The sequence below is a fragment of the Rhincodon typus genome, chromosome 16 (assembly GCF_021869965.1).
Source record: "Rhincodon typus isolate 14 chromosome 16, sRhiTyp1.1, whole genome shotgun sequence".
NCBI classification, from domain to species: Eukaryota; Metazoa; Chordata; class Chondrichthyes; order Orectolobiformes; family Rhincodontidae; genus Rhincodon; species Rhincodon typus.
In genome coordinates this window covers 2135796-2156122 of record NC_063347.1, presented here as the reverse complement: position 1 = coordinate 2156122, position 20327 = coordinate 2135796, and the positions used below count along the sequence as shown (strand labels likewise).

The 20327-nt window shown below is 45.2% G+C and overlaps 1 protein-coding gene across 2 annotated transcripts in view; it reads right to left on the bottom strand.

The window, feature by feature from the left end:
- si:dkey-202e22.2 (netrin-4) overlaps positions 1-20327 on the bottom strand; it is a 34222-nt gene that overhangs the window by 9103 nt on the left and 4792 nt on the right. For both annotated transcript variants that reach the window (XM_048606625.1, XM_048606626.1), the window contains exons 3-7: positions 14824-15099; positions 10889-11015; positions 8894-9082; positions 6757-6970; positions 4912-5045 (exon numbers count right to left, since the gene is read on the bottom strand). In XM_048606625.1, the coding sequence (XP_048462582.1) occupies positions 4912-5045; positions 6757-6970; positions 8894-9082; positions 10889-11015; positions 14824-15099 (940 nt within the window). The remainder of the gene's footprint in view (positions 1-4911; positions 5046-6756; positions 6971-8893; positions 9083-10888; positions 11016-14823; positions 15100-20327) is intronic.

Genomic DNA, 20327 nt, shown 5'->3' with positions numbered 1-20327 from the left:
GCGGCAAGTTCAGTACTATTCCAGAATGTTGTCAGGACCCATAGCCTTTGCAGTATCCAGTATCTCCAACCGTTTCTTGATATCACGTGGAGTGAATCAAATTGGCTGAAGACTAGTATCTGTGATGCTGGGCACAACTGGAGGAGGCCGAGATAGATCATTTACTTGGCACTTCTGGCTGAAGATTGCTACAAAAGCTGTAGCCTTAACTTTTGCCCTGATGGGCTGGGCTCTTCCATCATTGATGATGGGGGTATTTGTGGAGGCTCCTCCTCCAGTGAGTTGTTTAATTGTCCACCACCATTCACAACTGGTTGTGGCAGGACTACAGAGCTTAGATCTGATCCATTGGTTGTGGGATTGCTTAGCTCTGTCTATCACTTTCTGCTTTCGCTGTTTGGCATGCAAGTAGTCCTGTTTGGCAGGTCCGGCACAATCTGAAATCTCATGGCCTGGCATATCCCTCATTCAACCATTCCCATCAAACTAGGGGATCAACCTTGGTTCAATGGAGAGTCATGTTGCAGCCGTATAAAATTTTAGTTGATTCAAATTTGGAGAAATACATAGTGATGTGTTGAAACAGACGACATGACAGAAGAGAAGGTCCTGGAGATCTTAAAAAGCATAAATTCCTGGGACCTGATCAAGTACATCCCAGGACATAGTGGGAAGCTGGAGAAGAAACTGTAGAATTCCTAGCGGAGACATTTGCGTCTTTGAGTGCCACAGGTGAGGAGCCCATTATTTAAGAAATGCTGCAAGGAAAAGCTGGGGAACTGTAGACCGGTAAGCCTAACATCAGTGGGAGCTAAGTTGTTGGAGGGGATTCTAAGAGACAAGATCTACGTGCATTTGGAAAGGCAAGAACATGATAGTCAGCATGTCTTTATGCATGGGAAATCGTGTCTCACAAATTTCTGTAGAATCCATACTGTGTGGAAGCAGGTCATTCGGCCCATTGAGTCCACACTGATCTCTGAAGAGCATCCTGACCAGACCCACCCCCTACCCTATCCCTGCATTTCCCAACCTAGACACTATGGGCAATTTAGCATGGCCAATCCACCTACCCTGCACATCTTTGGACTGTGGGAGGAAATCGGAGCACCCGGAGGAAACCCACGCAGACACGGGGAGAATGTGCAAACTCCACACAGACAGTCACCTGTGGTTGGAATCGAACCCGGGTCCCTGGCGCTGTGAGGCAGCAGTGCTAACCACTGAGCCACCGTGCCACCCCTACCTCAATTTGATTGAGGGTTTTGAAGAGGTGACCAAGAGGATAGATGAAGGCAGAGCGGTAGACGTCGTCTACAAGGACTTTAGCAAGGCCAACAATGAGGTTCCGTGTGGTAGACTGGTCGGTAAGGTTAGATCACATGTGAGCTAGCTAATTGGATACAAAATTGGCTTAAAGGTAGGACTCAGAGGGTGGTGGTAAAGGGTTCTTTATCAGACTGGAGGCTTGTTGACCAGCAATGTGCCACAAGAGTTGGTGCTGGGTCCACTGCTGTTTGTCATTTATATAAACAATTTGGATGAGAATATCATAAGTATGGTTAGTAAGTTTGCGATGACACCAAAACTGGTGGCATAGTGGACTATAAAGAAGGTTACCTAAGAATACAACCATCTTGATCAACTGGGCACATGGAGTTTAACGTAAGCAAATGTGAGGTTATCCATTTTGGATGAAAAAAGGATTAAATCACAGTGCTTTCTAGATGGTGTGAAGTTAAATTCAGTGATGTCCAAATAACTTTGGTGGTTCTGGTGCACAAATCTTTAAACTGTCCTGAATAGACACAGAAAGTAATCAAGAAAGTTAATGGAATGCTGGCCTCTATATCTCAATGAGTGGAGTACAAGGATGCAGATGTTATGCTGCAGATATTACAAAACCCTGGTTAGACCCCAGTTAGAGCACTGTGAGCAGATCTGGGCATCACACCTTGGGAAAGATAGATTGGCCTTGGAGGGAGTACAACGTAGGTTTACAAGAACGATAACCAGGACTTCAGGGATCAAAGACAACAAGGTGCAGGACTGGATGAACACAGCAGGCCAAGCAGCATCATAGGAGCAGAAAGGCTGACGTTTCGGGCCTGGACCCTTCATCAGAAAAGGGATCAAGTTATGAGGAGAGAATATATAAATTAGGCCTGTTATCTCCCGAATTTAGAAAGTTAAGGGATGATTTAATCAAGATATTAACTTGAAAAGACAGGGTGGATAAAGATCAACTATTCCCACTGGTTCTAGAGCTAGGGAGGGCATAGTCTGAGAATGAGGGCCAGACCATTCAGGAGAAATGTTAGGAAGTACTTCGAAACACAAAGGGTGGGAGATATTTGGAACTCTCTTCCACAAACGGCAGTGAATGCTGGATCAGTTGTTAATTTTAAATCAGAAATAGATGGATTTTTGTTAAGCAAAGGGATATGGGCCACAGGCAGGTATGTAGAGTTAGGCCACAGATCAGCCTTGATCTCACTGAATGATGGAACAGGCTTGAGGGGCTGAATGGCCTCCTCCAGTTCCTATGTTACTATCATCCATGGTTATATGAAAGTAAAGGTGGTACACATTGATCAAAATATTGTACAAATCTGCAAAGGTTAGTAGTAGCTCAGAGAACTGGACAGACTTCAAAGCAGCAAAGACTAAGAAGATAATGCAGAAAGCACAGTCCAAGAGAAAGTTAGCTAGCAATATTAAAACACACAGACTGAGTTTCTAAAAATAGGAAAAGAGCGAGTGAGGCTTGTGTTCGTCCTCTAGATTGACAGAGTCCAGGAATTAATAGTTGAAAACAAAGAAATGGTGGAGGCTCTGGATAGATATTTTGTGCCTGTCTTCAGGATAGAAAACTTCTCAAAGATAATTAAAAATCAAGATGTCATAGGGAGGGATGAACTTAATACATTCATCATCACCAGGGAAAACTGGACCTAAAACCTCAAGTCCTCAGAGCCAAATGGCCTGAGTCAAAATGTGTGAAAAGAAGTGTCAGCCCAGACATTAGATGCATAGGTTATTACATTCCAAAAGTCCTTAGATTCTGGAAGGGTCCCAGTGGATCAGAAAATAGAAATAGTAGCAGCTTAATTAAAGAAAGGAGGGATGCAGGAAGCAATAGGGCCAGTCGAACATCTGTCATAGGGAAGGGTCTGAGGAAGGGTCACATGACCCAAACGTCAACTCTGATTTCTCTCCACAGACGCAGCCAGACCTGCTGAGCTTTTCCAGCAATTTCTGTTTTTGTGTCATAGGGAAGGTACTTAAAACCATTGTTAAGGTTATAGCAGGAAACTTCGCAAAAGTTGATTTGATCAGGCAAAGTCAACATGGTTTTGTGAAAGACAAATCATGTTTAATTAATCTGCTAGTTTTTTTGTTTGATGAAGTAACATCCACTGAGAATAGGGGGGAAACCAGTAGATGTGGTGTATTTGGCTTTTCAAAAGGCTTTTGATGAAGTGCCACATCAAAGCTTCATACACAGATACACGTTCAGAGTGTAGAGTGTAACGGAGTGTGAAAGTAAGTTGTAAACAAGAGGTAGAGAGTTTGCTAAGGTACATTGATAGAGTAAGTGAGTGGGCAAAATTTTGATGATGGAGTATAGTTGAATTAAATGTGAACTGCCTACTTTGACAGAAATAATAGAGATGCAGTGTGTTATTGAAATTGAAAGAATTGTCAGAATCCTGAGGTACAGAGGGATCTGAGTGTCCTGGTACATATATCAGAAAATTACTACACAAATACAGAAAGTAATTATGAAAGCAAATGGTGTGTTGATGTTTGTTATAACATGGATGGAATACAAATGTAGAGAGGTTTTGCTGTAGCTGTGTATTTCATTGCTGAGGCCACATCTGGAATGGTCTGGTCTCCTTATTTGGGAACAGAAAGGCATAATTGCTTTTGAGACAGTTCAACGAAGGTTCACAGAACTTACTCCTGGTATAAAGGATTCATGAAGCAACAGGTGAGATCTGTACCCATTGGAGTTTAGAAGAATGAGAGATGATCTTACTGACAGAAATAAGATCCTGAAGGGACTAGGGGGGAGTGGACATCTGAAGATGTCTCACTTGGGAGTGGGGGGAGATTAGAATTAGGGGACGTCATTGAAAAATAAGAGACATCTTTTTTTAAGACAGAGCAAATATTTCTTCCCCACCCCACCCAAAAGGGTAGTTCAAGTGTGAAATTCTCTTCCCCAGAAGGTCAGGTAGCGTGGGTATTGAAGTTTATCTAAGGCTCAGTTTGATAGTTTTTTTTTCAGAAATGAAGGAGTCTAGGGTTTTGGGGGGAATACAAACAGGAAAGTGAACTGAGACAAGAACGAGCTCAGCCACGATCTTACTGAATGGTAAAGCATGCTCAAGGGACTGAATGGCCTACTCCTAAGTCCTATGTTCTCAAATCATGTAGAAATTTTCATTGCTCCTTCTCCATTTGTTCTACATCCGTTTCATAAAAAGTGGAGACTGCACTGCACTCAGTGTGCCTGCATGTTAGAAAACCTCAGATTTGTCCATATTTCTGTAATATCATCCAGCATCACAAATCCCCAGCACGACAATCTAGCAGCACTGCAAAGCCCCCAACATTACACACCCAACAGGGTTTCACACCATCACAATCATTACACACCCCGAGCATTACAATCCTCCAGCCTGTCTGTAATCTTTCAGTTTTCTTATATATCCTAGGTGCCATCACTCCACCTTGGGCTTAAAGCTTAGATATTCCCTCCCCTTTACTCTACATGGGCTTTTAGTGACCTATTATAATCTATCCACGTCTGGCTTGGTGCCAGATTTTTCTGTAAGGAGCCTTGGGAGGTTTTGCTCCGTGAAAGGTGCTACATAAATTGAGGTTGTTGTTGCGACCTACCAGAGTGTCGAAGGGCCGAGAATCCCTGCTCATCTTCCCAGCTCCGGTCCCCTGCGCTCTCACTAGACGGGAAGTCAATCAGGTCTGGAATTCGACCACCGATGGGGATATTGTGAATCTGTTCATTTTCAAAGCTTCACAACAGCAAAACAGAAACAAAATTATTAGCACAAAGAAGATCAGGTACAAATCATCAGTACACAGAGCAGAAAGTGTCAGAGAAATATCTGTGAGCTTTGGATAGAATAGAATATAATAGAGTAAAATATACTTTGATACAGAATCACCAACAAATATTAGTGCCAGGAAAGGTTTTCTGTGATATTCTTTATTCTTAAAACTTTCGCGATCTCTTTAATCCTTCCATATATGTAGTGATTTAAGTCAATCCACCATCAGGGTGACACTGGCTCAGTAGTTAGCACTGCTGCCTCACAGTTCCAGGGACCCGGGTTCGATTCCACCCTCGGGTAACTGTCTGTGTGGGTTTCCTCCGGGTGCTCCGGTTTCCTCCCACAGCCCAAAGATCTGCAGGTTAGGGTGGATTGGCCATGGGGAATTGCCCATAGTGTTGAGGGATGCTGCACCTAAGTATTTCTGGAATTTTCTGTTCTTATTTTAGATTTCTAGCATCTGCAATTTTTTGCTTCTGTTTCAAATGATCTGATCATTTATTTTGTCCCTGGCAGTTAGGAAGGCAAAAGCAATGTTAGCATTCATTTCCAGAGGGCGAGAATACAAGAGCAGGGATGTGCTGCTGAGGTTCTACAAGGCTCTAGTCAGATTGCATTCGGAATATTGTGAATATTTTGGACTCTATCTAAGGAAGGTGTTGGAGGGGGTCCAGAGGTTTACAAGAATTATCCCAGGGATGAAGGGTTCATCATATGCGGAACAGTTGAGGATTCTGGGTCTGTACTTGATGGCATTTGGAAGGATTGGGGGGCGGCGGGGGTGATCTGGTTGAAACTTACAGAATACAGAGAGGCCTCGATAGAGTGGACACGGAGAAGATGTTTCCAGTAGCAGGAGAGACTAGGACCTGAGGGCACAACCTCAGAGTGAAGGGACGACCCTTTAGAACTGAGATGAGGAGGAATTTCTTCAGCCAGAGGGTGGTGAATCTGTGGAACACATTGTTGCAGAGGGCTGTGGAGGCCAGGTCATTGAGTGCCTTTAAGACAGAGATAGATAGGTTCTTGATTAGTCAGGGGATTAAAGGTTACAGAGAGAGGTCAGGAGAGTGGGACCATGATCAAATGGCAGAGCAGACTTGATGGGCTGAATGGCCATATTCTGCTCCTATATGTTATGGTCTTATGAATGTGTAGGTTAGGTGAATTAGCCATGGTAAATACAGGGTTACAGGAATAGGGTGGGTGCTGGGTCTGGATTGGATGGTCTTCAAAGCATCAGTGCAGACTCGATGGGCCAAATGGCCTCTTTCTGCACTGTAGGGTTTCTATCATAATGCCAGCAGCCCTGAGCTCTGGAATTCTCTCTGAATCTCTTGACCTACCTTTCCTCCTTTGAATTCTCTTCAAACTGACCTCCAGCCTTAACTTCACATCCCCTCACATGGTTCAGTGTCAGTCTTTGTTTGGTTATCACTCTTGTGAGCACCTCGGAGTGGTTTTCACCATTAACGGGACAATTTAATTGCAGGTTGTTCGTGTTGCACTGTTTTTTTGAGTACGCATGTGACTATGAGGGTCTGGGGTGAGGATATTGCAGCCAAATTACACCCCAACACACAATCTGGGCTCAAATGATGACGAATGGTATTCCCACAAGGACTTCCTTCACTGAGTGTCACTGGAGAGTGTGGAAAGGAGTTACACTCACCTGTCCAGGCACTGGCCAGTTTGGGGGTCACACGCTCTTGCACACTCACAAGGTTGGCATCCTGACTCTCCGAAACCCCAGTAGCCCACCAGGCAATGGGTACACTGTGGGCCCCCAACTCCAGGCCGGCAGTAACAGTATCCGCTCTTTGCATCACATTTCCAGCTTCTGTGAAACGACGAGTTGGTTGATCCCACTGGGTGACAGGAGCAGGCTGAAGGGAAAGTGTAGAGGTGGAAATGACAGCCTGCGCTCGTCAAGAAAACACTCCTCCTCCCCTGAAAACCACCCAGTCGCAAGACTCGGATTCCCTTCCCATGCCCCTAGCCCCATCTTAGCTCTGGGTGTCAAGGACAAAGAGCCAGGACATTTGAGTGAAGCTGTGATGAGGAGACAGTGCATTCGATCGCTGCACTTTATTCTGTTACTTATTCATGTGGGTCTTGCCAACATTTGTTGCCCATCCCTAATTAACCCAAGTGGCTTGTTGCAGTCATTGCAGAGGGTGGTTAAGGGTCAACCACATTGCAGTGGGCCTGGAGTCACTTGTAGTCAGTTTCCTTCACCTAAAGAACATCAATGAACCAGATGGATTCTACTCAGTGAATGGCAGGACACCAGGAGTCTCAGAGGGATCTTACGGTGTTTGTCCTGAAGGTGAGGGTGAACATGCAGGACAGGTTAATAGGGTGGTTCAGAAGACAAATACGGCACTTACCTTTATCAGTAGAAGCGTAGGTTACTGAGTCATAGCATCATGCAGCACAGAAATAGACATTTCTGTCAAATTCACCTCTGTCGACCAAGTTTCCCAAACTAGACCAATCCCATTTGCCTGCGCTTGGTCCATATCCTTCTAAACCTTTCCTATTCATGTACCTGTCCAAAATGTCTTTTAAATGTTGTAATGATACCTGCATCTACCACACACGAACCACCCTGTGTGAAAAAGTTGGTCCTCATATCCCTTTTAAATCTTTCCCCTCTCACCTTAAACCTATGCCCTCTAGTTTTGAACTCCCCTACCCTGGGGCAAAGACCTTTGCTAGTCACCTTACCCAGAGGGGATTTGAAGTAAGATTTTTTCCAGCCAGAGGGTGGTGGGGGTCTGGAATGTACTGCCTGGGAAGGAAATTAAGGTGGGAAACCTCACAACCATTTAAAAAGGACTGGGATGAGCACTTGAAGTGTCATAGCATTCAAGGCTATGGGCCTAGTGCAGGAAAGTGGGACTAGTGTAGGGAATAGTAGATATTTGGCAGTACAGACTTGTGGGCCAAAGGGCATCTTCCGTACTGTCTGAATCTGCAGGATTCTACAATAACCCAACATGGATACCATGAGGCCAGGTCCAAGTTTCACTGAAACAAATTTCACCATCTGCCATGGTAGGATTAGGGCCTGTGACCCCAGAAAATTCACTTGGGCCACCATATAACTAACCCAGTGACACTACCACTACATTACAACCGGGCCCGACACTTCAGGAACAATGGGAGGGTCCTTCAGAGAGAATAGAGGAGATTGACCAGGATCATTCCAGGGACAGTGGGAATTTTATTGTTCAGTTTGGTCAGAGAAGCTGGGATTCTTCTAATTGGAGTAAAGGAGATGGAGGGGATTGAATTGAGGGCTGCATGATTAGGACAAGTCTGGAAAAGGTAAACATGAACAAAACCCACATTCAAGGATGGCACAAAAACTGAGAGACACAGAGAAAGGATTTCTGTCTAAAGGAAAGGCAACTGCTGTTTCATCAAATGACACAGTTAAATCCTTAACACCATTAATTGCCACACGAACAATACAAACCCTTCCGCTGGAGAGAAACAAAACAACACCTCCAGACAGCAAACATGTACACAGTGCGGCACTCCCTCAGCACTGACCCTCCGACAGTGCGGCACTGCCTCAGCACTGACCCTCCGACAGTGCGGCACTCCCTCAGCACTGACCCTCCGACAGTGCGGCACTCCCTCAGTACTGGGAGTACTGGCTGTAATTTTGTGTCAGTGTCCCTGGAATGAGATGTGACCCCATGACCCACTGTCTCAGATTGTGGGAGAAGTTGGTGAGATGTTGGTCACGCGGTGAGCGTGAGGTGAACATTCTCCGGGGTATTTTGTAGACTACTCACGTTTGCAGGCGTCTGGTGCTGAGAGTGGTTTCTCGCGGTCTCTGTAATAACCAGGCGTGCAGCGTTGGCAGTGCCGACCCTCTGTGTGGTGCTGACAGGAGAGACAGATGCCTCCACTCTGTTTGCCCGATGCCAACCAGACTCTGTGGTCGAACCAGCAGCTCCTCGCATGTCCGTGGCATTGGCATTCTGTCAGTAAACCAACGCAGTCTCATTATCCGAGACAACAAGGTGCAGGGCTGGATGAAAGGGCTTTTCTGATGAAGGGTCTAGGCCCGAAACGTCAGCCTCTCTGCTCCTATGATGCTGCTTGGCCTGCTGTGTTCATCCAGCCCTGCACCTTGTTGTCTGTCTCTCAGTCTCATTATCCATCTCTTTTCAACTCACAAACATCCCCCAACTTTTCACCCTATTCCCCAGAGGACTCCGAGCCCAATGAGAGCCAAAGACCACTCCTGGCCTGTTTCCCGGCCCAGAGCATATTGGAAGCTATCGCTGGTGACTTCAGACTTTGTATCAGGCTGGACTTCCTAATCACAGTGGGGAGTCTTGGCTGATTCATCGCTGACCATTTTACCAACATGTTCCCATTCCTCACATTTCATTCACTCTGTCTGGAAACGGGTGTCAAGCACAACACGATTGGCTGACAAAGCAAGATTCACATGGACATTTAGTATCACCTTACCAATAATGCACTGGTGGCACAGGTAGGTTTAAGATTTTTGAGAAGATTTGTAGCTCGGGTTGTGGATGAGGTTGTAGACTTGCTCACCGAGCTGGTGTGATTGACGAAACGTCTGCAATCACCCTGCTAGGTAACATTGTCAGTGCGTCTCCGGTGAAGCGCGGGTGTTCTGTCCCACTTGTTATTTACATGCCTCGTTTGCTGGGGTGGTTGGCATCACTTCCAGTTTTGTTTTTCAGTGGTTTGTATATCGGATGCAGTTCAATGTGTTTGTTGATGGAGTTCCGGTTGGAATGCCAGGCCTCCAGGAATTCCCTGGCACGTCTCTGCTTGGTTTGTGGTATTATGGATGGTTGTCCCAATCGAATTCATGTCCTTCTTTGGGACAACACTGACAATAAGGATACACAAACACCAACTAGCCATCAAGAGACACGACCAATTCTCACTGGTCTCAATACACACGGACAAAGGACACGAATTTGACTGGGACAGCACATCCATAACAGCACGAACCAGAGACATGCCAGGGAATTCCTGCAGGCCTGGCATTCCAAATGGAACTCCCTCAACAAACATACTGAACTGCATCCGATATACAAACCACCGATGAACAGAATGGGAAGTGATGCCAACCACCCCAGCAAACCGAGGCAAATAAATAACAAGCAGGACAGAAAACCAACGTTTCACCGGAGGCGCACTGATGACATTACCTAACAGGGTGACGAAACGTCTGCAGTCAAACACACTGGCTCAGTGAGTGAGACTACAGCCTCACACAGGTAAGTGGCCAGACCAGACCAGATTTCAGGGTAATTATCACCGGGATAAATCCATATAAGACCAAACTAAATCTCCCTCTACACTGTCCCTATCAAACACTCATAGGGCAGGGTCAGCACTGGGATAGATACAGAGTAAATCTCCCTCTACACTGTCCCCATCAAACACTCATAGGGCAGGGTCAGCACCGGGATAGATACAGAGTAAAGCTTCCTCTACACTGTCCCCATTAAACACTCCCAGCACAGGGACAGCATAGAGTTAGATACAGAGTAAAGCTTCCTTCTATTCTTTAAACTGAAAGTAAAGCTTTTTCGACTGTCCCCATCATACACGAGTAGGACAGGGACAGCACAGGGTTAGATACAGGAAAGCTCCCTTGACGTTATTCCAGTTACTGTGCCAGCTGTCCTTGTGACCTCTCTGAAATGTTTGTCTGATTTGTGGGGTTCTGGACCTGCTGAAACAAACCAACCTTCCTGAAAGTTTCATCATGAATGTAAATAAGAAGGGCTCATTACTTGCACATTGATTTGGTGCTCCAGTTTTTCCATCCCCCGGCTGCCATGGCTGGTCATTGTAGAGGGGAGCGCACCTTTCACAGTGGTCCCCAGCTGTGTTATGCCTGCAGACACACTTGCTGTGCACCTAAGCCACAGGAACAATTGAGAGAGTGATGAAGAATGGACTCCAAAGGAAAAATCCAAACTTTCCTTCCAACTTTAAAAATGCTACATTTCACCAGAAATAGTTTGCTGTCAAAATAAAGAATGTCATTTATGGTCATCAATATGGAAATAACTGAGTCGGAAAATTTACTCCGTGCATCAGGAATTACCACAACCTTTTCAAATTAATCCATGGGAAGTGGGCGTAACTGGCTATGCCAATGTCTATTACCCATCCCTAATTGCAGTTAAGAGTCAACCCTATTGTTGTGTCACATGTAGCCCTGACCGGATAAAGATGGCAGATTTCCTTCCCTAAAAGACATCAGTGAACAGAGAATTTTTCAAAACAATCAACAATGGATTCATGAGCATAGAGACACAGTCATAGAGTCATACAGCACAGAAACAGACCCTTCGGTCCAACTTGTCCACGCTAGGTCCCACTAGCCTGCATTTGGCCCATATCCCTTTAAGCCTTTCCTATTCATGTATCTGTCGAAAATTCTTCTACATGTTTAACTGTCCCTGCATCCACCACTTCCTCTGGCAGTTTATTCAACATACCAACCACATAGACTGTTAACTGCAGATTCTTCTTGAATTCAAATTCCACAATCTGCCGTGGCGGGATTCAAACCCGAGACGCCAGAATATTCCCTGGGTTTCTGGATTACTAGACTAGGGACAATACCATGAGGCCTTGATGAATGGATGTGATGAATAATACATTCCACTTAGCTATTTGCCTCTTGAAAATGGGAGCTCATCCATAAATTTCAACAACTTGCTGCATTTGTATATCAATTACCCACTAAACCAGCCACAAAATTAACAATGTAGTGATTGTAACGAGGTCAGCCAGGTGAACCTCGTAGAATCTGAGTTCCCTGATTTGGCTGTTAATCTGGTCCAATCAGGGAGCCCTGGCTGACAGACAGAAACAGGAGCGTCAGACGTTCTGTTCACTCAGAGCTGTTCTGAGGGAGCTGGATCAGTGTCAAGGACTCTCCATATGTAAATAAAGGGTGACTTGGTGATGGGATACTGGCCTCTGTGGAGTAATTTCAAACAACATAAAATCTTTCTCATTTAGATTAATGCTCCTATAATACCTCTGCCCACCCCTACATCATTTTGTCATATCAACATATCTTTCTGTCCTTCAACAGTATCATCCCAAACTGTGACCTATCCCAAAGGATAAATGCAGCAGACACATGGGAATACCACCCCCTGCATGTTCCCCTCAAAGCCATTCACCATCCTGACTTGGAAGTATATCGCTGTTCCTTCACTGTTGCTGGGTCAAATTCCTGGAACTCCTTCTCTAGTTGTTTGGGGGAATGTACAACTTAGTACTGCAGCACTTTGAGATGCAAATTCACTACCACTTTTCTAGGGCAATAAAGATTGAGCAGCAAATTGCTGGCCTTATCAGTGGTACCAATGTCACATGAACAAATTCTCCTTAGTTGCAATACAAATGCACATTTCCTTGCCTTTAACAGGGTTTACCCTTAAGGACTCCAGGTGTTGCGTGTATACAATGTCGCGGCTCTGCCTGATAATTTGTCTGCTAAGGTTTTTCCAAAGAAACCTACTGCTTTGATGTAGTGTCTGCCTTATAATGTTTTACTAGTTTAAATAAACTAATCCACAGAGGTAATCAATTTCTGATGAATGACCGAGTCTGAGACCATTATCAATGATATGACATTTTTCAGGTAAGAGTCATTGGGAATCTCTCCTTTTGGAGAATCTCTGGCCATTTACTGTTTATGGGGAAGCAATGGCCTAGCAGTATTATTGCTAGATTATTAATCCTGAAATCCAGGTAGCGTTCATGGTGGATGGTGAAATTTGAATTCAACAAAAATTGGAATTAATAGTCTAATGATGAACATGAATCTGTTGCCAGTTTTTGGAAAAACCCATCTGGTTCACTAATGTCCTTTAGGGAAGGAAACTGCCATCCTTACCTGGTCTGGCCTACATGTGACTCCAGACCCACAGCATGTGGTTGACTTCAAATCAGGGATGGGCAATAAATGGCCATAGCATGCACTTTGGGAAGGAGGTGGGGATCCTTGAAAAGGTGTGGAGGAGATTTACCAGAATGTTCCAGAGTGAAGGATCTTAGTTGCAAGGTCACATTGGAAAAGCAGAGGATTGCTCTCCCTGTAGAAAAGGAAAATCAGGGGAGGTGTGACCGTGGCACACTGGGACTAGGAGACACAGGTTTCTGACTTTGGGTGAGAGATGCAGTGGGGTGTGTGTGTGTGTCTGTGTGTGTGTGTCTGTGTTAGACGGAGGGTATGGGAAAGATTTTTAAAGGAGTGAGTGACAATGATTTAGGATCAGAGGGGTGAGGGGGCCAGAAACAGGGATGATGAATGATTTCAAAAGGAAATCAGATGGACACTTGAGGGTAACAAAACTAGCAGAGCCACAGGGAGAGTGTGAGGGAATGGGACTGACTGGCTTTGCTCTACAGAGAGCGAGCAAGACCTCGATGAGCTAAATGGCATCTATGGTACTGTAAATGACTCTGCGACTCAGTCACCAAAACTGGTTAGGGTGTGGGATCAACTTCTGAGTGCAGCACACTCACATTAACCGAGGAGGTAGTGAACTGGGACCGCACATCAACAGGAGTTAGTTATCAAAGGAGCCTCATTTAGCCAGTTCAATTCTCCCCCGTCATGTTCAATTTTGGACCCATTCTCTTTCCCACTGGCTCATCTAAAGAGAATATTTCTCAGACCATACCTAGATAGATCCAACTTTCTCACAATTACATTTTATTTCCTTCACTGGAACTCAGATGTTGCACTTCCTGATTTATTTCTCCCTGTGCTGCCTTTGTCTATCGCCTGTTGTTGTTTGTGACCCGTTTCTCCTTCCTGTGTTCTTGGACCATTTAAAAAGAGTCATGGTTTTTGAGGTGACAGGGGAAAGCTCAGAGCAGCTGACACTGTCCCCCTCTTGGAGCAGGAGGAGATAAAGAGGTGATTTAATCACAATGTTCAGAATTCAAAAATGGTTTTGCCGAGAGTAAGAATTGAGAATTCCAGCAGCAGGAATGGCAGGTCAGTCACTCGCGGAGGTGGATTTGAGATAATTAACTGAGGAACCAAAAGAATCATTACATGAACTCTGAAAGGGGGGTGGAAGCAAATTCAATAGGAATTTCCAAAAGGGGACTGGAGAAATTGCTGACAAGGAACAATTTAGAAAAGAGTAAGGGGTGGGGTAATGGGACTAAGTGAATAGTCTTTCAGGTCTCTCTGTGCGTCGATGTGGAGACACTGGATGTAAAAAGGCATTACCACCACAGGACATCCCGAAGGTCCTCATGGATGAGGAGGTCCCTTTTGGGGTTCTGTCAATGTCATCATGTAGGAAATTCAGCAGCCAATTTGTACACAGTATGATCCCAGAGAAGGCTTTCATTGGTACTGAGTCAGGAGTCAATAGTGGTCCACATACTGCGGGGGTGGGGAGGAACTTTTCAAAACAGCAGCTGTGGGGTCTTATGGATCCCACGAGAAGCCAATTAGGTGTTACCTTCACAGAATGATTCATCTGAAAGATGGCCCCTCTGACAGAGCAGCACACCCTCAGTCCTGCGCTGGGAACATCAGCCTGCGATATTATGAGCAGGGACTTGGAGCCACAGCTCTGTGAGCCCGAGATGAGAACGTTCCACACTGAGCCACGGATGACAGCTGTATATTGAGGAGAGAATGTGCAGCACCTAGCCTTACGCACCTAGCCTTACTCACCATGGTATTTGTGTTCCTGCCTCTTTGCTTGGCCTCATCGGATGGCTGACACTCCTCAGCGTGCCCATTACAAAAACAGCTTCCCTGGACAATCAAGTTGTAGACTGCGTAATGGGCAAATCTCTGGGGCTTCTCGATTAGTGTCCCAGGCTGGCAAGGGCACTCCTGCTGTTTCAGCATGTGCAGACGGAGATTGGTGAGTTTCATGAGGTCCTGAGCGTCTGGACTGTAAGGATTTTCTATCCTGTTGGCGGGGGATAAGGCACGGAATATTACCTGCAACACACAGCACAGCGTTGAAGAATCATCACTAGCACAGCATCAGAATATTCCTGAGAAGAGACACACCTTATCCAAACTTTTCATCCTGCACCCATCAGGACCACAGCAAGAATGCCAAATCTCACAATGATCACAACAATTTTTAGCACAGGAGTTAAGGTTGGCAAGTCAACTCTGATTGGCCAAGGCTTTGCTGTGAACATGTGAACATACAAATTAGGAGTAAGCTATTTGGCCCCTCGAACCTGCTCCACCAATTAATAAGATCATGGCCGATCTGATCGTAACCTCATATCCACATTCCTGCCTACCCAATAACATTTCACCCCCACCCCCTGCTTAAAAGAATCTATTTCTGCTTTAAAAATGTTCAAAGCCTTTGCTTCCCCTGCCTTTTCAGGAAGAGAGTTCCAAAGGTTCATGACTCTCAGAGAAACAAAAGAGCATCTTTTCTGATTTACATGGGCGAGCCCTGAGTGAACCATGCTTCTAGATTCTCCTAGAAAAGGAAACATCTTCTCCACATCCCCTGTCCCTCAGATTTTATATGCTCTAAACAAATTACCTCGTACTTTTCTAGACTCCAACAGATACAAGCCTAGCCTGTCAATTCTTTCCTCATAAGGCAATGTCCCCAACCCCCACCCATCCCAGGTATTAATCTAGCAAAGCTTCTCTGAAATGCTTCCAATGCATTTACATCCATTCGGTCCATCCTTCCTCTGCCAGGTCTTTGAAAGAGCTCTTCCATTACTTCCCACTTCTAGAGTCAGAGTCATACAGCACAGAAACTGACCCTTTGATCCAACCAGTTCCTTGCCAAACATAATCTCAAACTAAACTAGACCCACCTGCTTGCACTTGGCCCATATCCCTCCAAGCATTTACGATTCATAAACTTATCTAAATGTCTTTTACATGTTGTAACTTCTCTGCTCATACCCCATTATTCAACAGGTTTTTGCATCTAGTTGTGAACACAGGGAGAAACAAATTTTGTCAGTCAGGCTTGACTAAAGGAAAGATACAAGATACAGCAAGGTTTGTGAAAAGTTACCATTGGCCAGAAATTCAACTGCACTCTCATGCAAACAGTGACTACAAGAACAGACGAGAAGCTAGGAATACTGCGGCAAGTAACTCCCCTCCTGACTCCCCAAAACCTGTCCACCATCTACAAGGCACAAGCCAGGAGTGTGATGGAATACTCCCCACTTGCCTGGACGGGGGCGGCTCCAAAAACACTCAAGAAGCTTGACACCATCCAGGACAAAGCAGCCGCTTGATTGGCACCACATCCACAAACATCCCACTCCCTCCACCACCGACACTCAGTAGCAGTAGTGTGTACTATCTACAAGATGCTCTGCAGAAATTCACCAAAGATCCTCAGACAGCACCTTCCAAACCCATGAGCACTTCCATTCAAAAGGATAAGGGCAGCAGATACATGGGAACACCACCCCCTGCAAGTTCCCCTCCAAGCCACTCACCATCCTGACTTGGGAAGTTATCGCCATTCCTTCACTGTCACTGGGTCAAAATCCTGGAATTACCTCCCCAAGGGCATTGTGGGTCAACCTACAGCAGGAGGACTGCAGCGGTTCAAGAAGGCAGCTCACCCCCACCTTCTCAAGGGGCAACTAGGGACAGGCAATATGCACAATGTGTCTCCTGTCTTTACCTGATTTCAGGTTTCGATAGTAGAAGGGCCCAGATGTAGAAATATAGTAAATAGGAGGAGTAGACCATTCGGGTCTTTGAGCCTACTCCACCATTCAATTTGATTGTGGCTTGGAGCTGAAACCTCCACCATCTCATAGAAGCATTACATCAAACAACATTTTATATTGATGCCGACTTGGTCCAAAAGGCAATTTTTAGGGAGTAAATTAAAGAAGGAGAAAGGATGGAGAGAAGGAAAGGCTTCTGGAGGGAATTCAAGACCTTGTCTCCAGCTGGTTATGGATTTGGTCTCCAATGATGGAGCGATTAAAATCAGTGATGTACAAAAGAGCAGAGTGAGAGCAGTAGTTTGGAGATGACAGAGGGAGCAGATCAAAGAATCCCTACAGTGCAGGAAGAGGTCATTCGGCCCATTGAGTCCGCACCAACCCTCCGAAGGGCATCCCACCAGACCCAACTCCCCCCCTCACCCCAACCCCACATTTACCATGGGTAATCCACCTAGCCTGCACATTCCTGAACACTACGGGCAATTTAACATGGCCAATCCACCTAGCCTACACATCTTTGGACTGTGGGAGGAACCAGAACACCCAGAGGAAACCCACACATACATAGGAGGAATGTGCAAACTTCACACAGACAGTTGCCTGAGCTTGGAATTGAACCTGGGTCCCTGGCGCTAGGAGGCATAAGTGCTAACCGCTGAGCCACCATGCCACCCACAGTAAAGGCAAGGCCAGTGAGAGACTTGAGAATTTTAAAATCAGTTTAAAGGATAAAATTACAAATGGAGATTTCCTGTGTTCTATGATTTTATTTAACACTTGGAAAATCTCCCTGGTTGTCACTCATCGTGAACTGGATTAATATTTTGTGATGTTGCAGGCAATGGATAATGTATTATTCCGCTGCTATGACAGGTCCTTATGTAACGCAGTCCATCCCATTAAAGCCACAAGACTCTAGATGGTGAAAGTGGGTAGTTAGAGTACAATTTCACAAAGTGAAAGCTCAATTCAATCTAAAGTTGAGGTTTCTCTGTGTGTGCTAGTGGTTGCTTCGAGATTCCAACTCAGGGGGAAAAGAAACACAAACACCACAAAATGACTGAATTTGATATTCTTCAGAAATGGCTAAAATGGCATTCAAGGCCCTAAACTTTATAAATAGAAGCTAGGAGTACAGAAGCAAGGAGGTTTAGCTGCAACCGGCTCAAAATTAACAAGAGAATTGTGTCCAGTTCTGGGGAACTGTGAACAGAAAAGTTTTGGAAGAGGTGCAAAAATATTCATTAAATGCTTCACAGGGCGAGGAATTTTTCAGCCAATAAACTGGGGAGCTAGAATCATAGAATGCCTACAGTGTGGAAGCAGGCCATTTGGCCCATTGAGTCCACACTGACCCTCTGGAGAGCATCCTACCCAGACCCACACCATCCCTGTAACCCTGCATTTCCTATGACTTATTCACCCAATCTACACAGCCCTGGACACTATGGGCAATTTAGCATGGCTAATGCACCCTAATCTGTACATCTTTGGACTGAAGGAGAAAACCAGAGCACCCAGAGGAAGTTCACACAGACACTGGGATATTGGGGAAACTCCACACAGTCGCCTGAGGATGGAATCGAATCTGGGTCCCCAGCACTGTGAGGCACCAGTGCTAACCACTGAGTCACCATGCAGCTGCTATTCCTAAAGAGGAGAAGGTTTACAGGAAATTTGATTAAGGACATCAAAACCTTGAGAGATCCACACAGGGTTGTTGGGGGGGGGGGGGGAAACATACTGTTCTCATGGGTCAGGAACAAAGGGAATTGAAGGTGATGGGAAAAGGAACCAATAAAGTCACCACACTCCTGGGAGGGGGTTCCTCTCTCATTAGAGAGAGAGAAACGACTGGCAGAGAGATTCACCTCAGGGTCATGGTGCCTCAGGCAAAGGGAGAGGTGAGAATGCTGGACCTTTATGGTGACCTCGGCTGGAGTGGGAATTGAACCCGCACTATTGGCATCACTTTATGTTGCAAACCAGCCATCCAGCCAACTGAGTGAACCAACCCTCAAAAGAAGCAGTAGCAACATGTGGAAAAACATCATCACCCAGTGAGTGAGTGGGTAGGATCTGAGAGTGTGCTAGAGGCATGTTCGATCGCAGAGTTCAAAAGGGAATTCACTCAATATTTGAAGGGCAAAGAATTTCAGATTTTGGAAAAGGTAGCGGACCAGCTAAACTGTTCTTGCAGAAAGTTGGGTAGAATGGCCTCTTTCTATGCTCTAACTACACTGTGACTCTATTATTCTGTGAACAACTTGTTCTTGTTAAGAACAATTGCCACTTAAATTGTGATGCACTCAAAATTAATTACACTATTCTTTTTATGTAACCTATTTTTTCTAATTAAGCTGTTCAGAGATGTTATTACACATCTCTGGAACAGGTGGGACTTGAACCTGGTGTCTCAGTCCGGAGGTAGAGACACTAATACTGCACCACAAGAGGGTCCTTAATTACACAATGGACCTCCTGTGGTTCACCTCACACTATCAATCGATGTGATCAGCAGTGGTTTACGGTTGCTAGTCTCTGGCTGTTTCTGCTTCTCACTGTTACTTCCTCACTCTCTGTCTTTGCTTCTCTCCATCTCTTTATGTAGGTCATAGAACTAACTATACAACATAGGAGGCCATTCAGCCCAACATGCCTATACCAGGTGAAATTAATATTGGGAGTGAATACACCCACAGAAGAAGAGAACTGCAACATGGACATATTGGGACTTTGCTGGGTTTGCAAACAGATTTGCCACGCCTGAATAAGATAAATCAAAGGATTAAAGGAGATGATATTCTATTTGCCATTTACAAAAACATCAAGTGGATTTGGAAAGTAGTGTCCTGTAAAGTTTTACAAACCTGGAAAACCGTAATGGATCTACACTATAGTCCCCGAGCCAAAGCCTCTGGACTGACAAAATGCCAGTTTGTTTCAGCGAACACCTTGAGCTGTGGCCACTTGCTGCAGATGATTATGTGGATGCAGTCACGTCTCTTTCTCAGTCAGAATGACATAGAGAGTGTGAGGCTGAAAGCAGCAACCTCTAGATCTCTGATGAATCATTTGAGAAAACCTGATATAGTTTCAAACATCACAAATCCTACCTGTACCTAACTGAATCTGAAATCTAATCTAAAGATTTTCCATTATCCTATGACTGTCAGCGATCAGATCGAGGTGACAGGGTGAGGATTTAAGTCTGATTAACAAATGCAACACTACCACATCAACAGTCTTGCCATTTTTATCCCATTCAAAAGCGTAGGTTAGATAAATAAAGGGGTAGGAGTTTATAGCTCACGCCTGATATTGTTGGCAAAAAGGTGTTGTACTGGGAATGTCACTGAATGGGTAACTGAGAGACCCCAGGAAATGTTCCGTCAGAAGGGACTCAGTTCAATGCCATAGCTGATAAACAGCACTTTCAACAGTGCGGCGCTCCCACAGCACTGACCCTCCGACAGTGCGGCGCTC